This window comes from Scophthalmus maximus, chromosome 17, assembly GCF_022379125.1.
Source record: "Scophthalmus maximus strain ysfricsl-2021 chromosome 17, ASM2237912v1, whole genome shotgun sequence".
Lineage (NCBI taxonomy): Eukaryota > Metazoa > Chordata > Actinopteri > Pleuronectiformes > Scophthalmidae > Scophthalmus > Scophthalmus maximus.
This window is the reverse complement of record NC_061531.1, coordinates 2,365,424-2,384,804: the sequence shown is the minus strand read 5'-3', so window position 1 is coordinate 2,384,804 and position 19,381 is coordinate 2,365,424. Positions and strand designations below refer to the sequence as shown.

The 19,381-nt window shown below is 42.2% G+C and overlaps 1 protein-coding gene across 1 annotated transcript; it reads left to right on the top strand.

The window, feature by feature from the left end:
• The first annotated feature begins 1,616 nt into the window (after window positions 1-1,616).
• ube2z (ubiquitin-conjugating enzyme E2Z) lies at window positions 1,617-18,628 on the top strand. Its single transcript, XM_035614222.2, has 7 exons — window positions 1,617-2,644; window positions 3,201-3,273; window positions 6,105-6,292; window positions 6,539-6,650; window positions 10,432-10,544; window positions 11,334-11,424; window positions 14,237-18,628. Exons 1-7 carry the CDS (start codon window positions 2,190-2,192, stop codon window positions 14,417-14,419), a joined length of 1,215 nt encoding a protein of 404 aa, XP_035470115.1. The 5' UTR covers window positions 1,617-2,189; the 3' UTR covers window positions 14,420-18,628.
• Window positions 18,629-19,381: the final 753 nt, after the last annotated feature.

The following is a 19,381-nucleotide window of genomic DNA, read 5'->3' as shown; positions in this document are numbered from 1 at the left end:
TAATGTTGATAGTCCTAAATTATATTATTAAACTGTTGGGGGCCCGGGGGCATGTACTACGAAGTAAGTAAAATATACCAGGATATGTTTTCGTTGTCTGGATTGATTTTACCAAACATTGGCCTTACTGGATAAACTTTTCTGGATATCAACTGTCTCAGTCAACCCTGGGTTTTCCTGTCCGTTTACAAGCGTGTAAATGTGAAAGAGGCAGAGTCTGTAATTACAAGCGACGTCAGAACCACAAAAAGTTTTTAATATGACACAAAGAGAAACGCTGATACGTGCAGGTCCATTTGGTTTAAGCGACATGTGACAAGTGACAGTCCACAAAGTTAAAAGGAAAATAATATAATCAAATGACTAAAATGGGGGGAAAAAAGAATTTGAAATATATTTTTTAAAGTCAGCCTAAAAACATGTAAATTTGCACAGGAATTTACGAAGTTTACTATTGACTGAATATTTTAGCGCTTTTATCTGATGGTGATCAAACTGATGAAGAGGGACATTGTAAAACGCTTAATGTGAAAAGACTTCAAACTAAATGTGCTAAAGCAGCGATCTATAATCACCAAATTTCTCTGTGATAAGCATCATCGTAATCACTTACACCTGTGAAAAAAACTGACCCAATATCCTATAATTACAAACTGATTCAGTTTAAAGTCATCCATAGACTTCATTACCTAAAAACCAAATTACATCAAATTTATCCATTGTGACAGGAGCAAAGGTGCAGATGGTTCTTTAACACATTTTCTGGCTCTGTCCTTATATACAAAAATACTTGTCTGAAATATGTAACTGGTTCTCTGCGGTCAATGGAAAATATATTCCCCCGGATCCAGAACTGGCACTTTTTGGATTGCTCAGAGACTGCTCTGAACTACACATCTGAAGAACAACAAGCACTGATGCTTGGTATTGGTGGCTACCAAAGAAAATTATCCCAACGACTGTAAATCATCTACACACCCCTGCTTCCAGAAATGACTCCATGAAATTATAATAATTATACAGATGAAAAGGATACGCTTCCACAACACCAAGGTACCCAACAAATTTTTCAATTTATTTCTTCTGTAGTGATATGATCCTGTACTCTTTACTTATACTCTTGCAATACCTGACTATCTAACACCATGTAGATTGCACCAATATGCCTGGTGGCACTTCCTGTTGCTCTTTTCTTTTTTTGTCGGTTTGTTCATCTCTTGAATATAAAACTGGAAAACTATGAATATTATATAAAAAACTATCCTACGTTATATTACATTTTCACTTTAAGCCTTTTCCTTATTCTATTGGGCAAATGTTTAGTGTAAGTTAACGTCCATAATTATAGGATTTCGTGGGTTTTTTTGGTTTTTTTAACAGGTATAAGTGCTTGCAGTGATAGAAAAATAAACTAAACATTCACTAACTATGAATGCGTCTATGTATTTGGTTAGTGTGATAATCTCTCCCTCTGTTTATTAGAAGTTCTGTTTTAAAACCAGAGTGGACACATTAAAAGTGTGGAACAGCAACATGATTCCACTCATTCATAAATATCTGCTGCGCTTTATTATTTGACACGTTACTCTCTACTCCTTTGTCCCTGGCGGGATCCTGTTGAATGATGATGATGATGGATTCCAGTGATCTGATTGGTCAGTAGTGGGGCTGTTGACAGGCTTTGATCTCTTAACTGGAACATAACCTGCTCCAGAGCAGGTTGGCCGTCCAGCGTAAGTTGCCACGGTGATTTATCCTGGTAAGAAGAGAACCGGCTTCGCACGACGAAAACCCCCGGAGTTAAAGCTGAAGTTACCTCGATAGCCGCTAATCCCGCTCCGCAGTGCAGGCCCCGCAAGAAACGACAACACTCGGCCCGCGAAGTGATTCGCGAGCAGGCGCGAGGAAGACGGGGACATTTTTGGACGACGTCTTACTTTTCGCGGGCCTGGGGGACGGACGCAGTTGAACCAGCGACACGTCGCCAATATGTCGTGGGGAGAAATGCGTCGTTCTGTGGCATCGCCTCCGCCCTGTTCGACTGCCCTCTGATCCTTTTTGGGGTAAATACAACCGGCAGAGGGAACTTCGCACGCAGCTGTCAACGCAGCTAACGCTGCTGAACGGCTAGCTCCGCGAATCCGCCAGCGGCTGCGGTTGTGCCCTAGCTTTGCTAGGCATCCCGGGCCATGGCGGACAGTTTTGTGGAGGAATCCAGCGGCGGCGCCCTGGGCTCGGGCGCTGCCGGGCAGGGCGGAGCCTCGCCGCTGCCCACCCTGGCCGACTCTCTCCCAGCGGCGAACTCGGTGGCCCCCGGCGTTCACCCCGGCTCCAGCCCGGCCTCCCCTCCGTCCGCTGCGGCCGCGCCGAGTGGCCTCACCGCTGTGACGGCCCCTACGCCCGCCGCCGCCGCCCCCCCTGCCGGGTTTGACAACACATTCCCCCCGGGCACCTCACCTCCGTTCGTGGCCGTGTCTCCAACTGTACACGCCTCGTCCCCTCTCCCCGGCAGCGGGCTCGGGGTCAGCGGGGTGGCAGGAGCGGGCCTCCTGTCCCAAATCCACACCACGCCCTGGGACCCGAGCCTCAGTACGGACTGGGACAGAGAGAGGGCTTCCCAACAGTGCATCCTGAGGATAAAGAGGTAACAATAGCGACACTAAAATTGATTTTGGCGTTTTCCGGTGAGTAGACGTGTCAAATTTCCATGAGGCAAGACGAATCGAAAGTGAAAGCCTTCCACGAAGTTTCTGTAATCTTGTGGACTTTTACAAATGCTGGCAACTTCATGGAAATGTCAGCGTTGACTTAACTTTTGACAGTAATACAAATGTCACGCGAGGATCATATCAGGACCACATCTCTAGTCTGTTTAATAAACAGTTACATTTATAACATTTGTCATGTTGCATCCTTATTAAACAAGAATAAAAACATATTGAAGGGTCAGTTCACCCCAAGTACTAAAAGACGAGTCTGGTATTCACAACCTTGTCAAAGCCATTCAACATAATCCTGTGGAAAGCTTGAAGGACTTGTCACTACTTCTATCACAAAGTATCTTTCTACCGTTAAACTGTTGCTAGATTGTCGAAAGCAAGGTTGCTAGTGGGGAAAATAGCGAGAGCCTCAGTGACGGGTATCTCTGTGGAAGCTTGTCTCTTAACTTCATCTGTCTCCCTCCTGCTCTCTCTCTGCAGGGATATCATGTCCATCTACAAGGAACCTCCACCGGGGATGTTTGTTGTCCCCGATCCTCAAGACATGACTAAGGTAAAATACCAGTTCCCTTCTGACAAAGCATCCACAATATGACCCTTATGAGACATTTGCACTTGTCATTTAGTGTTGTGATAAAAGCCAAATGACCGGGGGATCAGGTAAACAGTTTGCTGCAACATCTCTGTGATCATATGTGTTGAAATTGCTGGAGATGCTCAGCTGCTATTATCACAGGTTACAGTGCCTTTTGAGGCCACTATCAAAAAGTACTTGCTGTCATATGTGAACTGTGACCCTGCTCTGACATCCTTTTCAGGTGATCCAATCACAAGTGGTCAGCTCTAAGCACAGGTGTGAGCACACCCATGAAGCATTGTGAATGCATTTGAAATCCAATCATTCAGACCCCATTCGGAGGTGGTCTGGGGCCCTGTTCAGACCTAGCTTTAACATCTGTCCCAGGTCTGAATGGGGTCTGGGATGCATTTGTGTGTCCTGGGACAAAGTGAAGGACTGACTGCCTCTGACCCGAATCAGTTTCACAATGAACACAAAAGTATTTTTTCTACTCTCTTGGAAAAGAAAGCCGGGAAGCACAAGGACTCCCTACAAGGCAAGGTGCATGGACTCCGGGTCAAGTTGAGCTACAAAAAAAATGAGAAGTTGATTTATGTGTGGCCACTGACACAAAGTCAACAGTGACACCACATGTCTATTAAAAACATTTTTAATACTATTTCAACAAAGTAAATTATATTTAATTGAAAAGCTTCACGCAGCTCAACTTCTCCTTAAGAACAATGTTCATGCCATGTATGGACAGGACCTCTGTGAAGTGAAAACATTATATTTGTCTCTTGGAGAGACAGATGCGTGTATGCCTATTATTTTCTGTCCTGAGGTCGGAAAATAAAGACATAATTTTCAACACCTGGCTCGAATGCCTCCTAACAGTTTGGGATCCAGACTCTAGAAATTCCACATTGTTGAGAGCTTTGAATGAAATTGTGTCCTTGGCTTGACAGAACGGGACACCCTCAGTGGCCTGTTTCCAACTTTTACTGCTTTTTATCGTATTTTTTCAATGCTGTCTCTGTTGTTTCAAAGATTCAGGGCGTTTTCCCACTTAAATGTCCGGACCGAGGTCCGAATCAATGCTCGTGTTTTTGTTACATTGTTAACAGTTGATCTGGTTAGTTTTAGTTTTGACATTTGTGAGTGCACTAAAGAGCTTTACATGACATACCCACATCCTGTCGTTATCACCTACGTGGGCTGCGTTTCCCTATACTTGACTTTGATTGGTTTGTAGATGGGCGTGCATCTGACGTTGGTGTGTTGGCAATTTGGCCGAAAGCCTTTTTGTCCGGCTTCTTTTTCTTCTTCTATGATAGCTCGCTGCCTCCAATTCCTGCAATTGGTCCAAAAATCTTGGACCGACCACCTCTTTTGGTCCGGCCAAATTTTGGGCTATTGGTCAGGACCGTTGGCTGATGCCTTTTACACCTGCAATATTAGTTTGGACCAAACTGAAAAGTCTGAAGGTCCGGACCAAACAAGATCGGCGTGAAAGTGCCCTACTATGGTCCGACTACAAAGGTTTGTCTGTCACTCTTAATGTTGCTGCCACAGCAAATTGTGGGACACCATTATCTCCTTTACTTTGATCAAGTTTCATATATAAAAGCACAGGTTTTTCACAGTGCACTCTGTCATTAGCAAGAAGAAAAGTGAATCAAATATGCTCACTGATGAAGAATCTGCACTGTGCGGCGTACAACAATTGTAATTATAGACTTGTAGTGAATGGATTTGAACAGCTTATTCTATCGTCCTCCCATAGACATCTGACAGTGTAACAGCTTTTGGCTGCTCACCAAACCTTTCTGTGTGGTTGGACGTCCATAGACAACTCATTGTCCCTGTGGCCACTTAGTTGAGTAGTGAGTTACTGTAGCCAGTCACTTCCTCTCTCCTCTTGCATAATTATTTTCTCTGACAGTCAACCTTTTCCAGACTTCACTGTTGTTAAGCTCACTGTCTGTGACAGACGTTTGGCAGATTTTCTCCTCGCTTCATTGTTTGACTGGCCATCAGGATACCAGGATAAATTCTGGCGAACCCTCACATTCGTGAACTGCAAAAATAAAATAAGAATTTGGGCTTTTTGTCAGCCCTCTCTGTGTACCTGTCATTGGCAGCAGAACATGCTACACTACCTTTAACAGACTTGTGCAGGTTAAAATGGACTGATTAAAGATTTTATAGTGCACTGGCTAAAACACTCACTTGAGATGGACGTGAAAACACTGACTAGCCCCACAAATCAGCGGCAAGTTGCCATCAGGGCAAGTAAGTAATTTGGATCCACCTTATATTGCACACACTCGGTCTCCTTAATATGCCTTTTTTTCCATCAAGATCCATGAATTATTTCCTGGGAAATCCGGCGTTTACACTAGTGGCATCAGTCCGGTTATGTATTTCATTTGCGTGAGTGTGGGAATTTCACAAACATTGTTTGTTTCCAGTATGTGGTACAGTCCCAGTTTAACTAGCATTGAAAGCAGGCTGGTAACCACCATTTATTAATGTGGTAGGAGTGATGTTTTTGGGTGTGGGGATTACTGACACATAATAAATTCCATTCAATGTTCTCATTTGTATACAGTTCTCTGGTGTGGATGTTATTGGTTTTGTCTAGGTCAAATTTTCTGCCCCGTGACCCCTTGTCACCAGCACCCCTCTCTGCTTACGCATGAATCTCATGGCTTCTCTTATTTAGCCCACCCGTGTCTTCCCCCGACATTCTTCCTGCCTTCTGTCAATGAAACCAACTTCCTAACTCATGTACCTTTTCTATTTCTTGTATTCCCCCGCAGATCCACGCCCTGATCACAGGGCCATTTGACACGCCATACGAGGGTGGCTTCTTTCTCTTCCTGTTCCGCTGTCCCCCTGACTACCCTATCCACCCGCCTCGGGTCAAGCTCATCACCACGGGACACAACACAGTCCGCTTCAACCCCAACTTCTACCGCAACGGCAAAGTCTGCCTCAGCATCCTGGGGTGAGTTGCAGGTCATTCCTTTCATATTTTGTGTGTCATTGGGAATCCATTTAGGACGGGTCAGGCATGGTGAGAAAAAAATTGGAGTTACTATACTGTAAGCCACTACTCATTTTGTGTGTGTGTGTGTGTGTGTGTGTGTGTGTGTGTGTGTGTGTGTGTGTGTGTGTGTGTGTGTGTGTGTGTGTGTGTGTGTGTGTGTGTGTGCGCGTCTGCGTCTGCGTCTGCGTCTGTGCGCGTGTGTAGGACTTGGACCGGCCCAGCATGGAGTCCTGCCCAGAGTATCTCATCTGTCTTCATCTCTATCCAGTCGCTGATGACAGAGAACCCCTATCACAATGAACCAGGCTTTGAACAGGTAGTGTGTGTGTTTGTGTGTGTGTCCGGTTTCAAGGTATACCACATTATCAATAAGCCAAGGTTCCGAAACCACTAATATTATTCTTTTAATGCCCGTTCGCTGCACTGCCCGGTGTTGTATGAGCGAGGGGGGGGGGAGTGTGCCATGAGTTTGCTAAAAAATGCCGCAGTGTTTTAAGTTTAACAAAGACGTCTTGTGCGTCGGAGTGAGACAGAATTCCTGACTACAGTACGGTCTGGACGCCTCGCAGTAAAAGACCAACACCGGCTGCTCCGAGCATTAGTTGATTAACCGAATCAATGCAGCTGTACTAGTCAACGCATCTAGCACTGCTATGCTAAAGCTGGCTCTGCGTCGCGTCTCTCTTCCACAACTGAGAGCCAGAACCAAACTCACCTCCACAAGTGTTTACAGATACTCTGACTAAGGAACCAAAAGTGTAGCGGAATCCCCACAGGTCACGTAATGTGCAGATGAACAACTCTCTCCGACACGAGCAGTACAGAGCAGTCAATCGATCACCATTTATTTTAATTTTATGTGTTAAGTTTTAAGTGTTTTTTTCAAGAAAATATTTAAATTATGTTCTATGATCCATACATTGACTAATGTTTGTTGTGCATTGATAGGAGCAGTTTTGTCAATTGGCAAGTTATTAATAATTATCAATGATAAATATTAATATTCATAAAATTATTACTGAAATCAGTAATCGGGGCACCACCCTGTGAACAGGGACTAATTATCCAAACCTGTGATCTCAGTCTCAAAAGGGTGTTCACCTGAAATAGCAATATTTATGATATTGCTATTTCAGACTGAACAAGGAAAGTCGGTGAATTCAAGCACTGACTGTCAACCAGCCTTCGTCACAATATACATGAAAATGGATCTGTGGAGGTAGCTATGTGCGTAAATAGACTATGTGCGTGCTCTCTATGTGTGTATGTATGGGATGTGTGCAATTATGTGTAGGTGATTATATGAATGTGTGTGTGTGTCCTAAACACGAGGTGGCTAGACACAAAATGGCCGACTTGACCGCGTTGGTGACGTCGCGCTAGGACGATGGCAAAGGTGCTTGGGCGGAGACTATGTGTAATGGCGAATCATACACGTGGTTTTAAGAAAGGGGTCGTTTCAGGGAGAGTGTGTGTGTGTTAGTAACAGAGAGGAAAATAGGGGAAAACCTTCAGCGGGAGTGGCAAAGCTCACGCGACCTCGAGTGAATCCCACGCGTATCTGTTATTACGAAGGGATGCGCCGTCTAGTCATTGAGTTCCTAATCAACAGATGGCGTTCTGAATCCAACCAGCACAGTGTAGCAACACTCACTAAGTCTGACCGCGTCAGACAACAATAAAACAAACACTGCGGGGTAACAGAAAAGAAGTAGAGATACACTAAACAGTAATACTTGCGGTGTAGCAGCAAAAAGGGACTCGGCGGTCCTTAAATCACAAACAACAATAAACACACACTTGAAAATCAAACTAACATCTGCCCAGATCTAAGATTCCTGGGGAAGAGTTTGAGTGTGAAGAAAAGTCGTCCTCCTTGGGCGCGCGTGGCGGGCTGCGTGGCGGGCTGCGTCGCGGGCTGCGATGAGGAATGATGGCAGGGACTGTGCGCACAGTCATTAACGGCGGGGCTGTTGTCCGGTCGTCGGAGGAACAGCAGTCGATGAGACACGAGGGGGTTCCTTTGTCTCGCTTCTGCAGGCATCGGTTGAAGAACGTGTCGCAGCGGGCTTCAACTGGTATACCGGGGTTCTTGTGTGTATTCTTGGTAATACTCAAGGTGAGGATTTCAGCTCGGCCAGCGAGTGGAGATCCTTTAAGGCCAAATTTACCGTGCACGTGGTGACTTCTGCAAAGAAGTTACAGACGGCCAAATTTACCGTGCACGTGGTAACTTATGCAAAGAAGTTCCAGGTCCTTCTGTCTACAATTGTCCGACTACTTACAGTCTTCTCACGGTTCGAAAGGGCTGAATGAAAGTCCGTTCTTCGTTTATATGAGTTTATTGGACCCCGCCCACCGGTGAGCTGGGGGTTTACGGTAGTCCTTATGGGAAATGCAGTCTTTGCCTCTGATTTTGGACAATGTTCTGTGCTTTGTCATAGAAGAGGCTTTCTCTGGTCAGAGTCTGTATGGTGAGGCGCTGTTCCAAACGTACTTTAAGTTATTTAAAAATAAAATGTTTGGTCATTGGAGATTTTACAATAGCAAATTTTAGAGGTGCGCGTGAAACCGCTGCATTTTTGCCCAAGGTTATCATACCGTCAAAATCTCATACCGGCAAAGAGCTGGCCCTTAGCATAGGCTGTATAGGCGAATGCTAAGGGCGCCGTCATCCATGGAGGGGCGCTGCAAACATAAAGTGGGCATGGTCTTCCTGAGTTCCTCGATGGGCTGCACACAGGATCCTGATCAAGCTTTGTTATCTCCTGCATTAAAGCTGTGACTTGTCGCCAGATTGTTTTGTCTCGACTGTGGTTTAACACTTGCACAGTTTCTTCTATGACTTAGTTTAGATCTTTTCCCGCAGCTGATTTTACCTTCTCTGATCGTTTGCTCAGTTTCTGAGGCAGGCAGGCTCAATGTCAGCAGGCAGTCCTTGAACTCAGCCCAAGCCTTATCTGAACTCACGCTGCCTTGCTCCTGCTTCTATACCTAACTGCTCAACGTCACCACCCTCCATCCTCACCCTCTATTGCTTGAACAACTTAAATATGTTAAAACTTTCATTGAGTCTGGTCGTCTGAATTTTGGGTCAAAAATCTAGCTCAGCCCTGAGCACTTTTAATTACAAAAAAAGACAAGCTGCCCCTGAAATGTTAGACATGAGCTGACTTCTTGATGAAAACTGTCCGCTATCATGATGTGATGCAAGTTACCAATACATGCATGTTATTATGCATCATCCAAGACTGTTGCAGCTGCAAAATGAGTCAAGAAAGGAAGAAATTATTCTTAAAAAGTTCTCAAAAGTTTCTTAAATTATTCATTATGTGTAATTAATACATCATTAATAATTTTATGTTTGTATATTATTATATATTGCACATCTTAGATGTCGTACAATGTTTAATTTCTTGCACTGTAAGTGGTAATTTGTGTTGGACAAATAATGGGGTCGAGGGGTTGTCTTGTAGGCTACTGTAAACATTTTGGGGGTGGGGGGTGCCGATCAAAAATCTCTCCTAGGGCGCAAACATTGCCAGGGCCGGCACTGTACCGGCCCATGCCTAATGCTAACTAACTGTCTGCTGACACCCCTTCCGTCCTCTCATGTATGCGCTGCCTCTGCGTGCACTGGAAGTTTCCGGTTTCCTTCCCTACATTTGCATATTCGACAGCAATTTGTATTTGTGACGTACCAAATCTCCTACTCCAGGAGAGGAATGTGAAAACACCTCTATAGAGACAAAATTTGCTCAGATACAAGTGAGTGTAGTCAGTGTCAGACATTTTGGGCGACAGAAACAGAAGAAAAACACTCTTTTGAGTGGACGGGGACATCGTATTGAATTGAAAGGATTCCATATTTTTCTGTTCTGCTGTTCTGTAACTACTGTGTGTATGAACTGACAGGAGCAATTTTTAGCTTAACTTGATTCATCACAGTCCCCAGTTTATTTGTAGCTCATCTAATGTCAGATTTGTTTGTTGTTGGTTTTTTATGCATTTTCGCGTTAGTTACCAGAAAAAGCTCTGCTGTGTGTGTGTGTGTCACTCTCTCTCTCTCTCTCACTCTCTCTCTCTCTCTCTGTCAGGAGCACCACCCAGGAGACAGTAAGAACTACAACGAGTGTATTCGTCATGAAACCATGAGGGTGGCAGTGTGTGACATGCTGGAAGGCAAAGTCTCCTGTCCTGAAGCTCTGGGGTGAGACTTGCATCCCTGTTCAGACCTGGTATTGTCATCTTTCCTGAGTGATCAGGAGTCATTGGACAGCTCGAGTGTGAACGCACCCATGTGTGCTGGGCCACAGTGATGAACCAGCTACTCAGCTGACGTCCTCTGTCCCCCACACTTTCATAATGAACCAAAAGTATTATTCCATTTCTTAGTCTTTCCCTGACATTCATTTATTTCTGGCCACTGCTACATTATCAACATTGACCACCGACCATGATTTTCTAATATATATTTTTTTTATTTCACACAAATAATGACAAAATAATAATTTTGGATAAATATATATATATTAGTTATTCAGAATTCTGAATTTTTTTTAATGTAATATGTAAAAATGCACATCTTATCTGCATTGTTTTATTCATATATGTCTGTGAAAAGTTAATATCGGCCAATATTATCTGCCCAACCGATATATCAGTCAGGCTCTACTAACAAAAACATAATTTTGTCTTAATGAACTGAAATTATGTACGTGTTTATTTGCATATAGAGCGGGGAATTGAGATCTAATTACAAGCGATCACTGGAGACACATGTTGAAACACATTTGAATGCCTGGTTAGAGCTGTCATCGGACCAGACTCAAGATGAATATTGATACCAGGTCTGAACAGGTCCTAACATAACTGTCAAATTCATCATTACTTTCCCCTTTTTTTAATTTTCTTTTCACTTCCATACACCTCTTCTTCTTCTTCACTCCTTTCCTCTTGGTGCTCATGAACTAATTGGTGCTTGCATGTGTGTACTTAGGAGTGTGATGGAAAAGTCCTTCCTAGAATACTATGATTTCTATGAGGGAGTCTGCAAAGAGAGACTGCATCTACAGGGACAGAACATGCAGGTGACTATGTTTTCGTATTTATTTTACATTTCGTAGGTGAACGGTAGCTTAGCTTTAGTGAGAAGGAAATAAGATTCTGAGATGAATATAGATAATGCAAAGTTTTGCCAATATACTGTACATACAACAATATCACATACATCGCAAAAAGTGTTGGTATGCATTTGATTCTATGACTGTCTATCATCAAAATCCAAGCAGAAATGTTTGGAGTAATACCAGTGCTTTGACAGTCCTCAACCGTTCAGAGTCTGTACAGTTTGGTATATACCTCTGTTTTGTGCTCACAGTTCAGTGGGTTTTGAGAAAGAAAATGCAGAGGACACACAAGCAGAATATGTTGTCTTTTATTTTGAAATATTTTACCATGGTAGCTAATTTACCGTAATTGTTTCAAAAATACAGATTAATATTATTAAAATTAAGATAGAGATGATATAAAATTGAATGAAATGAAAAAGGAAAGAAAGTATACAGAGAGAGCACAGCGTAAAAACTAAATATGAGAGCAATATTTTTCCTAAATTAACCACAATTTGGTATTTTTTTGAAGGTGGCTAATGTTGAGATACATTTCAAGTGATCTGGCAGAGAGTTCCATAATTTTGCCCCTTTTACTGTAAAGGCAGTTTGGGCAAATGATGTTCTACGGAAAGTGATACTACAATTGCCTTTTACCTTATTCTCTTCTTGTCCAGGACTTTCAAGGCTCGGTTATAAAGACACTCTATGGTCTTAACTGATGACTGTTGAGCTTGGGACCATGTGGTTAAGCCATACGATATGTGTGAGAGAATCACAGAATATATAAAAATAAAAGCACAGTCAAGAGTCAGGCAGTTTCTTATCATCATTCAACAGCCCAAATTGGCCTTAATGGTTTTACAGATTTTCTTGATATGACTTTTAAAATTCAACTGATAGACTATAATTATTCCCAGATACTTCACTTCAGATACTTGTTCAATAAGCTCCCCATTAATTTGTACATTCAAGAGTTGTGTTAGAGGTAGTTTTTTAGTGTTTAAAGTTAGACCAGATGAGGCCAGCCAAAATGATATTTAGTCTAAGTTGGCATTTAGTTTGTCAACCACAGAAGTACAGGTATTACCAGATGCATATACCACTGTGTCATCTGTGTACATCTTTAGACCTATATCTGGACATACATCTGGCAAATCATTAATATAGAGGCTGAAGAGTATGGGTCCCAAGACCCATACTCTTGCCCTGAGGGATCCCTGTTTCAATTTTGAGAAAGGTGGATCTCACGTTATTAATTATAACACACTGTTCACAGCCTTTTAAATTTGATTCAAACCAGGACATTGACTGTTGAAAATAAATTGAACTTAGCTAATTTAGAAATTAAGGTGTTGTGATTTACTGTATCAAATGCCTTTTTTAGATCTAGAAATACCGCACCAACTACATTTCCCTTGTCAAGTGATTGTTTGATATTTTCGGTTAATAAACAAGTAACACATTCTGTGGAATGATTGTGCCTGAATCCAAATAGCAGAGGAGTCAGATAATGATTTGTCTCAAGGTAGTGCATCAGTTGTTCTGAGACAATCTTCTCCAGGACTTTAGACAAAACTGGAAGAAGACTAATAGGTCTATAATTACAAGAAATTGTATCATCTCCAGATTTAAAAAGAGGTATTACCAGAGCATTTTTCCACCCATCTGGGAATTGCCCGGTTTTAATGGAAATATTAATAAGATTGGTGAGGGTCTGGACCAGAATGCTACTATATTTTTTATGAAGAGCTGTGTCTAAATTATAAATATCTTTTGAGAAGGTGGTGTTTAGGTTCTGTATAGCTTTCAGAACAGCTGTCTGACCAACCTTCCTGAGCTGAAATGAGTTGTCTTGATCTTCAAGCTTCTTCTTGTTAGGCCTATATCGTTCCTGCCTTGAAAGCTTGATGCAAGGTTGTTAACAGATTGTATGAAGAAGTTATTGAATTCGTCTGCAACTTGTGCACTAACAGTGATGATGTTTTCACCCATTTTAAGTTCAACATTTTAAGTTGTTTTGGGTGGCGTTACCCTTTGGATTTAGTAGGCTGTTTAGTTGCTTCCAAATTATTTTGCCATTCCCTTTGGCCTCTGATAGAGCTTGAATGTAATAATTTGATTTGGACATTCTGAGTTCTTTAACGACTTGGTTACGCAAACCTTTAAATAGTTTCAAATCATTGTCCCTTCGAGTCTTGATAAAAGTTTTCTTTTCATTAATTTTCTAATATCATTCATCCATGGTAGCTGAAATTTTCTCTGGGATTTTTTTTGCTTTTTAATGTATTTATCAACAATACTCCCAATAGTGGACATAAGCTTATTACAGCAGTCGTTTACTTGGTCATATTGTTGGAGCTCATCCCAGTTTACACCCTTTAACTCGTTCTCAAATTCAGTCAGTTTTTTAAGTGGGATTTCAAGTTTAAATGAATTCTGATTTCGATTTATAAACCTAGTCAGTCTTTTCTTTGTCAGTTTTCTTGGAATTAAAATCATGTTATGGTCAGATAGACCAGTTACCCTACTTCACACTTGATTTAGCGTCAGTAAACATTTTCCTGAAGAGTTAATGGTCTCAATCTCTAGTTTCAAGTCTTTGTCAATACAGCATAATGTTCATTTTCTTAATTGTGGTCTCATGTAGAGTAAAATAGATGATAAAGCACCGTATACATTGGAAGCGTAATACACATTTACCCTTATAAAACAATAATGTAGAGGCATATACCGCTAGTGCTAAAAGTTGGCTCACTTCTTTGTTTGCTTTTCTGTCTTCTCTACTCAGGACCCATTTGGCGAGAAGCGTGGTCGTTTCGACTATCAGGGCCTGCTGGCTCGCCTCAGTGCCACCCACAAGCGAATACGGGAAAAAAGCCTGGCAGTGGATGACCACAACGATGATAATTCGGACTCAGACACCAGCTCCTCAGGGACAGACCCAGACAGCCAGGGAAGCTCCCAGCCCTGACCCCACAGCCAATGTGAGCGGCCATTCTTATGAACAAGAGCAGTATGTAGGGGCATCTGAAGCTGCCAGATGATCTCGAGGTTGGCAACCGATCTAGGCTCATGGCTCGGCTTAATGGCTCCACTTTCCTTCCCACCCTTTCTGGTCTGAGGTGATGCATTGTCACTGAAGGGGGAATTAAGGTGTGGGGGAGAGCTTCCCTCCATTCCCTCCCTTCCATCTACTTTAACTCTCTCACTGCCTCATGTCCCTGATAAGGCTCTTGTCCATCCTGGTGATGCTCATGCAGTCCCACTACCACAGTACCTGCAGCCTCTAGTCCAGCTATAGACCATCATGTCACCTCTTTGTGTCCTCTACCTGTGACTGTAGATCAGGCTGCTCATTCGTCCTTGACAAAGCGCCATAGGATGCTGCGAGGCCATCAACCGACGCAGACCCTCCAACCTCAACCGCCACACTCATCGTAGATGGAGTGTCTGTGCTCAGTCCATGTACTTTCTCGTCCCCTTACACCCCCACCACCACATCAATTATTGGTTTCCCTGATGCCACAGTCCCTGCTATTTTGGACAAACTTACTTACTCCTAACCACCATTACGACAATAGTGTTGCATGTTGGGGCGAACAACACATCTCGCCTGGAGTGTGAGCACGTAAAAAAAAAAATAAGATTTTGAACTTCTTTTTAAGGTTTTACATTTTTGCGAAAAATCTGTTAGTCTCTGGAACTATACTTACCCTTGGTCACAGAGTTGAGCGCGTTTTCTGAGTTATCAGCTGACAAACCTGCCTCCAGCCCACAACCCACGACATGGTCCAGTCCTCTCAACTTGCATGACTGTTTGCCAGCACGTGTCCCTGGTCATGTCACTCTCTCTTCACTGGTCAAGTCACTCGCTCTTCACTGGACATCAATTCTTGTTCTACACAGCTATCCAAAATCTTTGCACCTCTAGCTCCCCCTGCTTGTATGTTAGTCCACATACACCCTCTGCTACACCTGTTCCCATGTATAACTGCCTCCTCCTGACTGTCAGAAGTGATTACGGTAGACCAAAAAAACAATATTCCATTTATTCGCTGAAAAGTAAATAACTAGTTCTATGCTCCCCTAAACTCTCCTTTCTGCTCTCCCAGGGGGCTACTGTCATCTACCGAGATATTTAAAAAAAACTTTGTATCCTGTGGGGAATTCTCCTTTGAAGCCTAATATTTGGTGTAGGTCTTACCTATCTAATAGATGTTTTGCTGTGTCAATGGGTGACTTAAATTCATCCCCTGCAAACCTGTTCTGTGGTGTCCCTCAGGATTCAATTCTAGGTCCCCTGATTGATTCTAGGTCCCCAGTATTACTATTATAATGCAATTATATTATAATGACACAAAACGTGATGACCAGTCTTACATAGCAACCCTCCAGAACGGTTGTGCTGAAATATACTGGATTACTGCAATTAAATGATGCAAAATCTGAAGACCAAAGCTAGGTGAACTAGCAAATTATGGCCCTCAGCCAAAACTTTTTTACCAAGTCTTATGTTTTCAACACAGGTATAACAGGCCAAAATATGCCCCCTCCCCGGAATATACCTGCGGTTAAAGTGGGCTAGCCCGTTTTATACCCAAGGGTATAAACTGGACTAGCCCAAAATATACTCTTCTATATATATATATATATATATATATATATATATATATATATATACACTATACTATACTAATATACTATACTATCAGGCTAGGCTATTTCATACCCCCCCAGGCCAGATTATACTCCACACACCCAGAAACCAACCCTATGAGAGTTCTGTTTTGAACTCAGTGGGCTGGCTTAACCATCTTAATTTAAATTAACACCGTAACCCTAACCCCAGCCCTCAAATCTGATGACTTTGTGATTGCCATTTCTTAATGTTTCTCCAATATAGAGATTTGTAATTCAATTTCATCTATTATTCATCTATATTACTTAATACTAAATCCACTATATTATTTTGCTAAATTCCCTTATTAATGAAAAATACAAAGAGGCATAATCTTGATACTTGAGATATGGTCTGGTTTAGCCCAAAATTAAAAAAAATTATGTTGAATAACAAACTGGACAATGAAATACAGATTTGTTCATGAAAAACACAAGGGGGTATAATCTGGACTAGAGAGGTATATTCCGGCCAAATCCAATTTATATAAAATGGAATAGCCGGGCTATGAAACAGGCTAGCCCACTTTTACCCCGGGTATAGTTTGGTGGGGAGTTCATTTGGGCTGCTACGACAACAAAATTTGTTCAGTCATGTTTTTATCATTTGACAAACAGCCATGGTTGGTTATTATATTTTAGTGTCAGATGTGGAGCAAGTCACCCATTCTTTTATTTCCTCTCTTCTCAACTACTGCAACTATATTTACCTGTCTTAGTCAGAAATCAATCCACTGCCTATCATTAGTTTAAACTGCTCCAAACTCAGTCAGAATATGTTCACATTGGCTGCCAGTTTTTTTGTATTACTTTTAAGGCCAGGTCTGGGCTGGCCCCTACCTAAAGTTCTGAACTTCTAACCCCCTAGACCCAGGACATAGTCTGAGAACCTCTTTTAGTTTGTTCCTGGCCTTTCCAAGGTTGAAAGCCAAAGGAGACCGGGCCATTTGCTATCAGGGCCTTCTAGTCACTGGAACAACCTGCCAGAGGAGGTCAGACTTATAGTTTCCCATTTTATTTCCAGGAGTTCACTTTTGCTTTGAAGTGGAGGCAGGTCTGGACAAGATGACGGGACCTTGGCCTGAGTGGGCTGGAACAGTGACGGGCGTTTTTTCAGTGGTAGCTGGAGAAAGGGAACTTAACCCAAGGCTTTGTGATTCGTGTGCCTTGTCTCCTCTGGCCAGGGTGAAACCACACCGCACATCTTTCAGACTGGACTTGAGCTGCCTCCACGAGCAGGCCGCATAAAAACATCAGAAGCTCTCTATTCTGATTACAATGATTCGTGTATTATTAAAAAAGTTGCCTTAGATTTCAGTAGACAGTCTGCTTAGCAGATAAGCTTTAAGAGAAATGCAATTTTCATTGACAACTACCTTCATGATCATGCTTAAACTAGTGCTAATTTGCAGTGTCTAGGCCACAGTGTGTTTGTAACCCCACTGTTCTTTGGGTCGCTGGCTCTCGAGATACAAACCAAACCCCCATGTGCTTTAGCAGGGTCCTCCTGGTCTTTGGGAAACTAATGAAGGCGAGACGAAGAGACCTTTCTGTTAATTTACACTGCAAGTAACTCGCTCTGCTCTGTCTGTCTGAGGCGTTCGGTTGCCTCTATACTGAGGTACACAGAAATTATCATTTAACACTCAAAGATGTCAAGTAGTCGTTTATTTTTGTTGAAAACAAACATAAAACCTCAACAGCAGTGATTTCACAAGCATCACCACTAGATGTTGTGGTCGATCCACATCAGGTTCAGTGTTACAGAATCACAAATAGGGGAAACAATGCAATGAGCCTCTGATTATTAAACTGTCAGCTTAAATGTTAATTTGTTATGGTTTCTTCACTCTGACAGTAAACTAAATATCTTATGTGGACAAACATAACACCTTGGGGTTTGGGGAAACACTATCGATATTTTTTTCCATTTTATGGAACAAACAACTAATCAATCAATCGAGAAAATTATTTACAGATTAACCGAGAATGAAAATAACCGCTACTTGCAGCCCTAGCGTAAAGGTATTTTCCAAAATGCTTGTCAGTGATTCCTTCTACGGCCAAACTCACCAGTTATCGTCAGCCTTTCTCTGACCCTTTTCAAGAAGCTTTTCAACATGAGACAAGTGGGTCAGACAAAGGACCACCTTTCATTGCCCCACTATTGTGGTTTCCACATGCCTCTGCTGTCAAACACTAAGCCTCCTGGCAGAGGTTTGCTTCAGATTCAATTCATAGTACTAATATGGGGCATTTCCTTTTTCTTATGTTGTAGTATGTTTATATGAGAAACAAATCCAAGCAGAATTGTTTGATTGCAACAGACTTTCTGACGTGAAGAGATCATATTCCTGTTTGGTTGTGTTGTGTTGTGCTCGTGGCAAAGTTCTTCTGGAGCTCTGGAGCAGCTGGAATACTTCCTGTGATCATTTCCAGTTCTTGAAGGTTGGTTATTGTACAGAAGCTCTGGAAAAAGTACAAAATAAAATGTTGTTCAGTGCTGACACGTACTGTTTATTTTTTATAGATGTACACCCACTCAATTTAAAGTTGGTGATATTTTTATATGAAGTATGAAGCAGAGTAGTGGGCATCTAACATAAACAAGATAAAATCATTGTTATAGAAACTACAGTTTCTAATAAAATAATTTTGTGTGTTTTAAAATTAAAATTTTAAAAAGTAGTGTAAAAATATGTATTCACCACTTGGTTGTTTTTGTTCCATCCAACTCCATACAACTGCTAGTTGCTAACACTACACTACCAGAACAGCTTTTTTTTTATAACTTGCTGGTCCAATCACAACCAATAATCTGATAATGGGTGGGGTTTGTGGACGTGGAAGGGAAGCGACTGCTCCACCAAAAAAAAAGACAACACTCGTTCACAGACATTGTGGAATCATTATCACAGACATCTCTGCATGCTTTAGTCTGTTGACATTTTCGCGTCGCTAAACAGACATCACATAATGTGTCTGCATCCATTGCCAACGCCCCTTGGAAATCGAAAAGGAACCTAGAGGTCCCAGACTAATACATATTTGAGTGTCAGTGTGGCTACGCCAGGCTAGGTTTGTGGATGGGACATAGACCCAGGGGCGGATTTACCCAGTTGGCAGCTTTGAAATCAAAGAAAAATTGTGGCTCTTCAGACAATTACGAGAGTGAATTTCTAATATCCTACTGCAACTGTATGCAGCACGAGACGCCTCCCCCGACCACTGAGGTTGCTTTCATTTGAACAAAAGG

Excerpts from the sequence above, each read along its gene's own strand:
- ube2z (XM_035614222.2), top strand. The coding sequence starts at position 2,190 with ATGGCGGACAGTTTTGTGGAGGAATCCAGCGGCGGCGCCCTGGGCTCG. Across the intron at positions 3,274-6,104 it reads ATCCTCAAGACATGACTAAG|ATCCACGCCCTGATCACAGG; the intron begins GTAAAATACCAG and ends ATTCCCCCGCAG. Across the intron at positions 11,425-14,236 it reads TACAGGGACAGAACATGCAG|GACCCATTTGGCGAGAAGCG; the intron begins GTGACTATGTTT and ends TTCTCTACTCAG.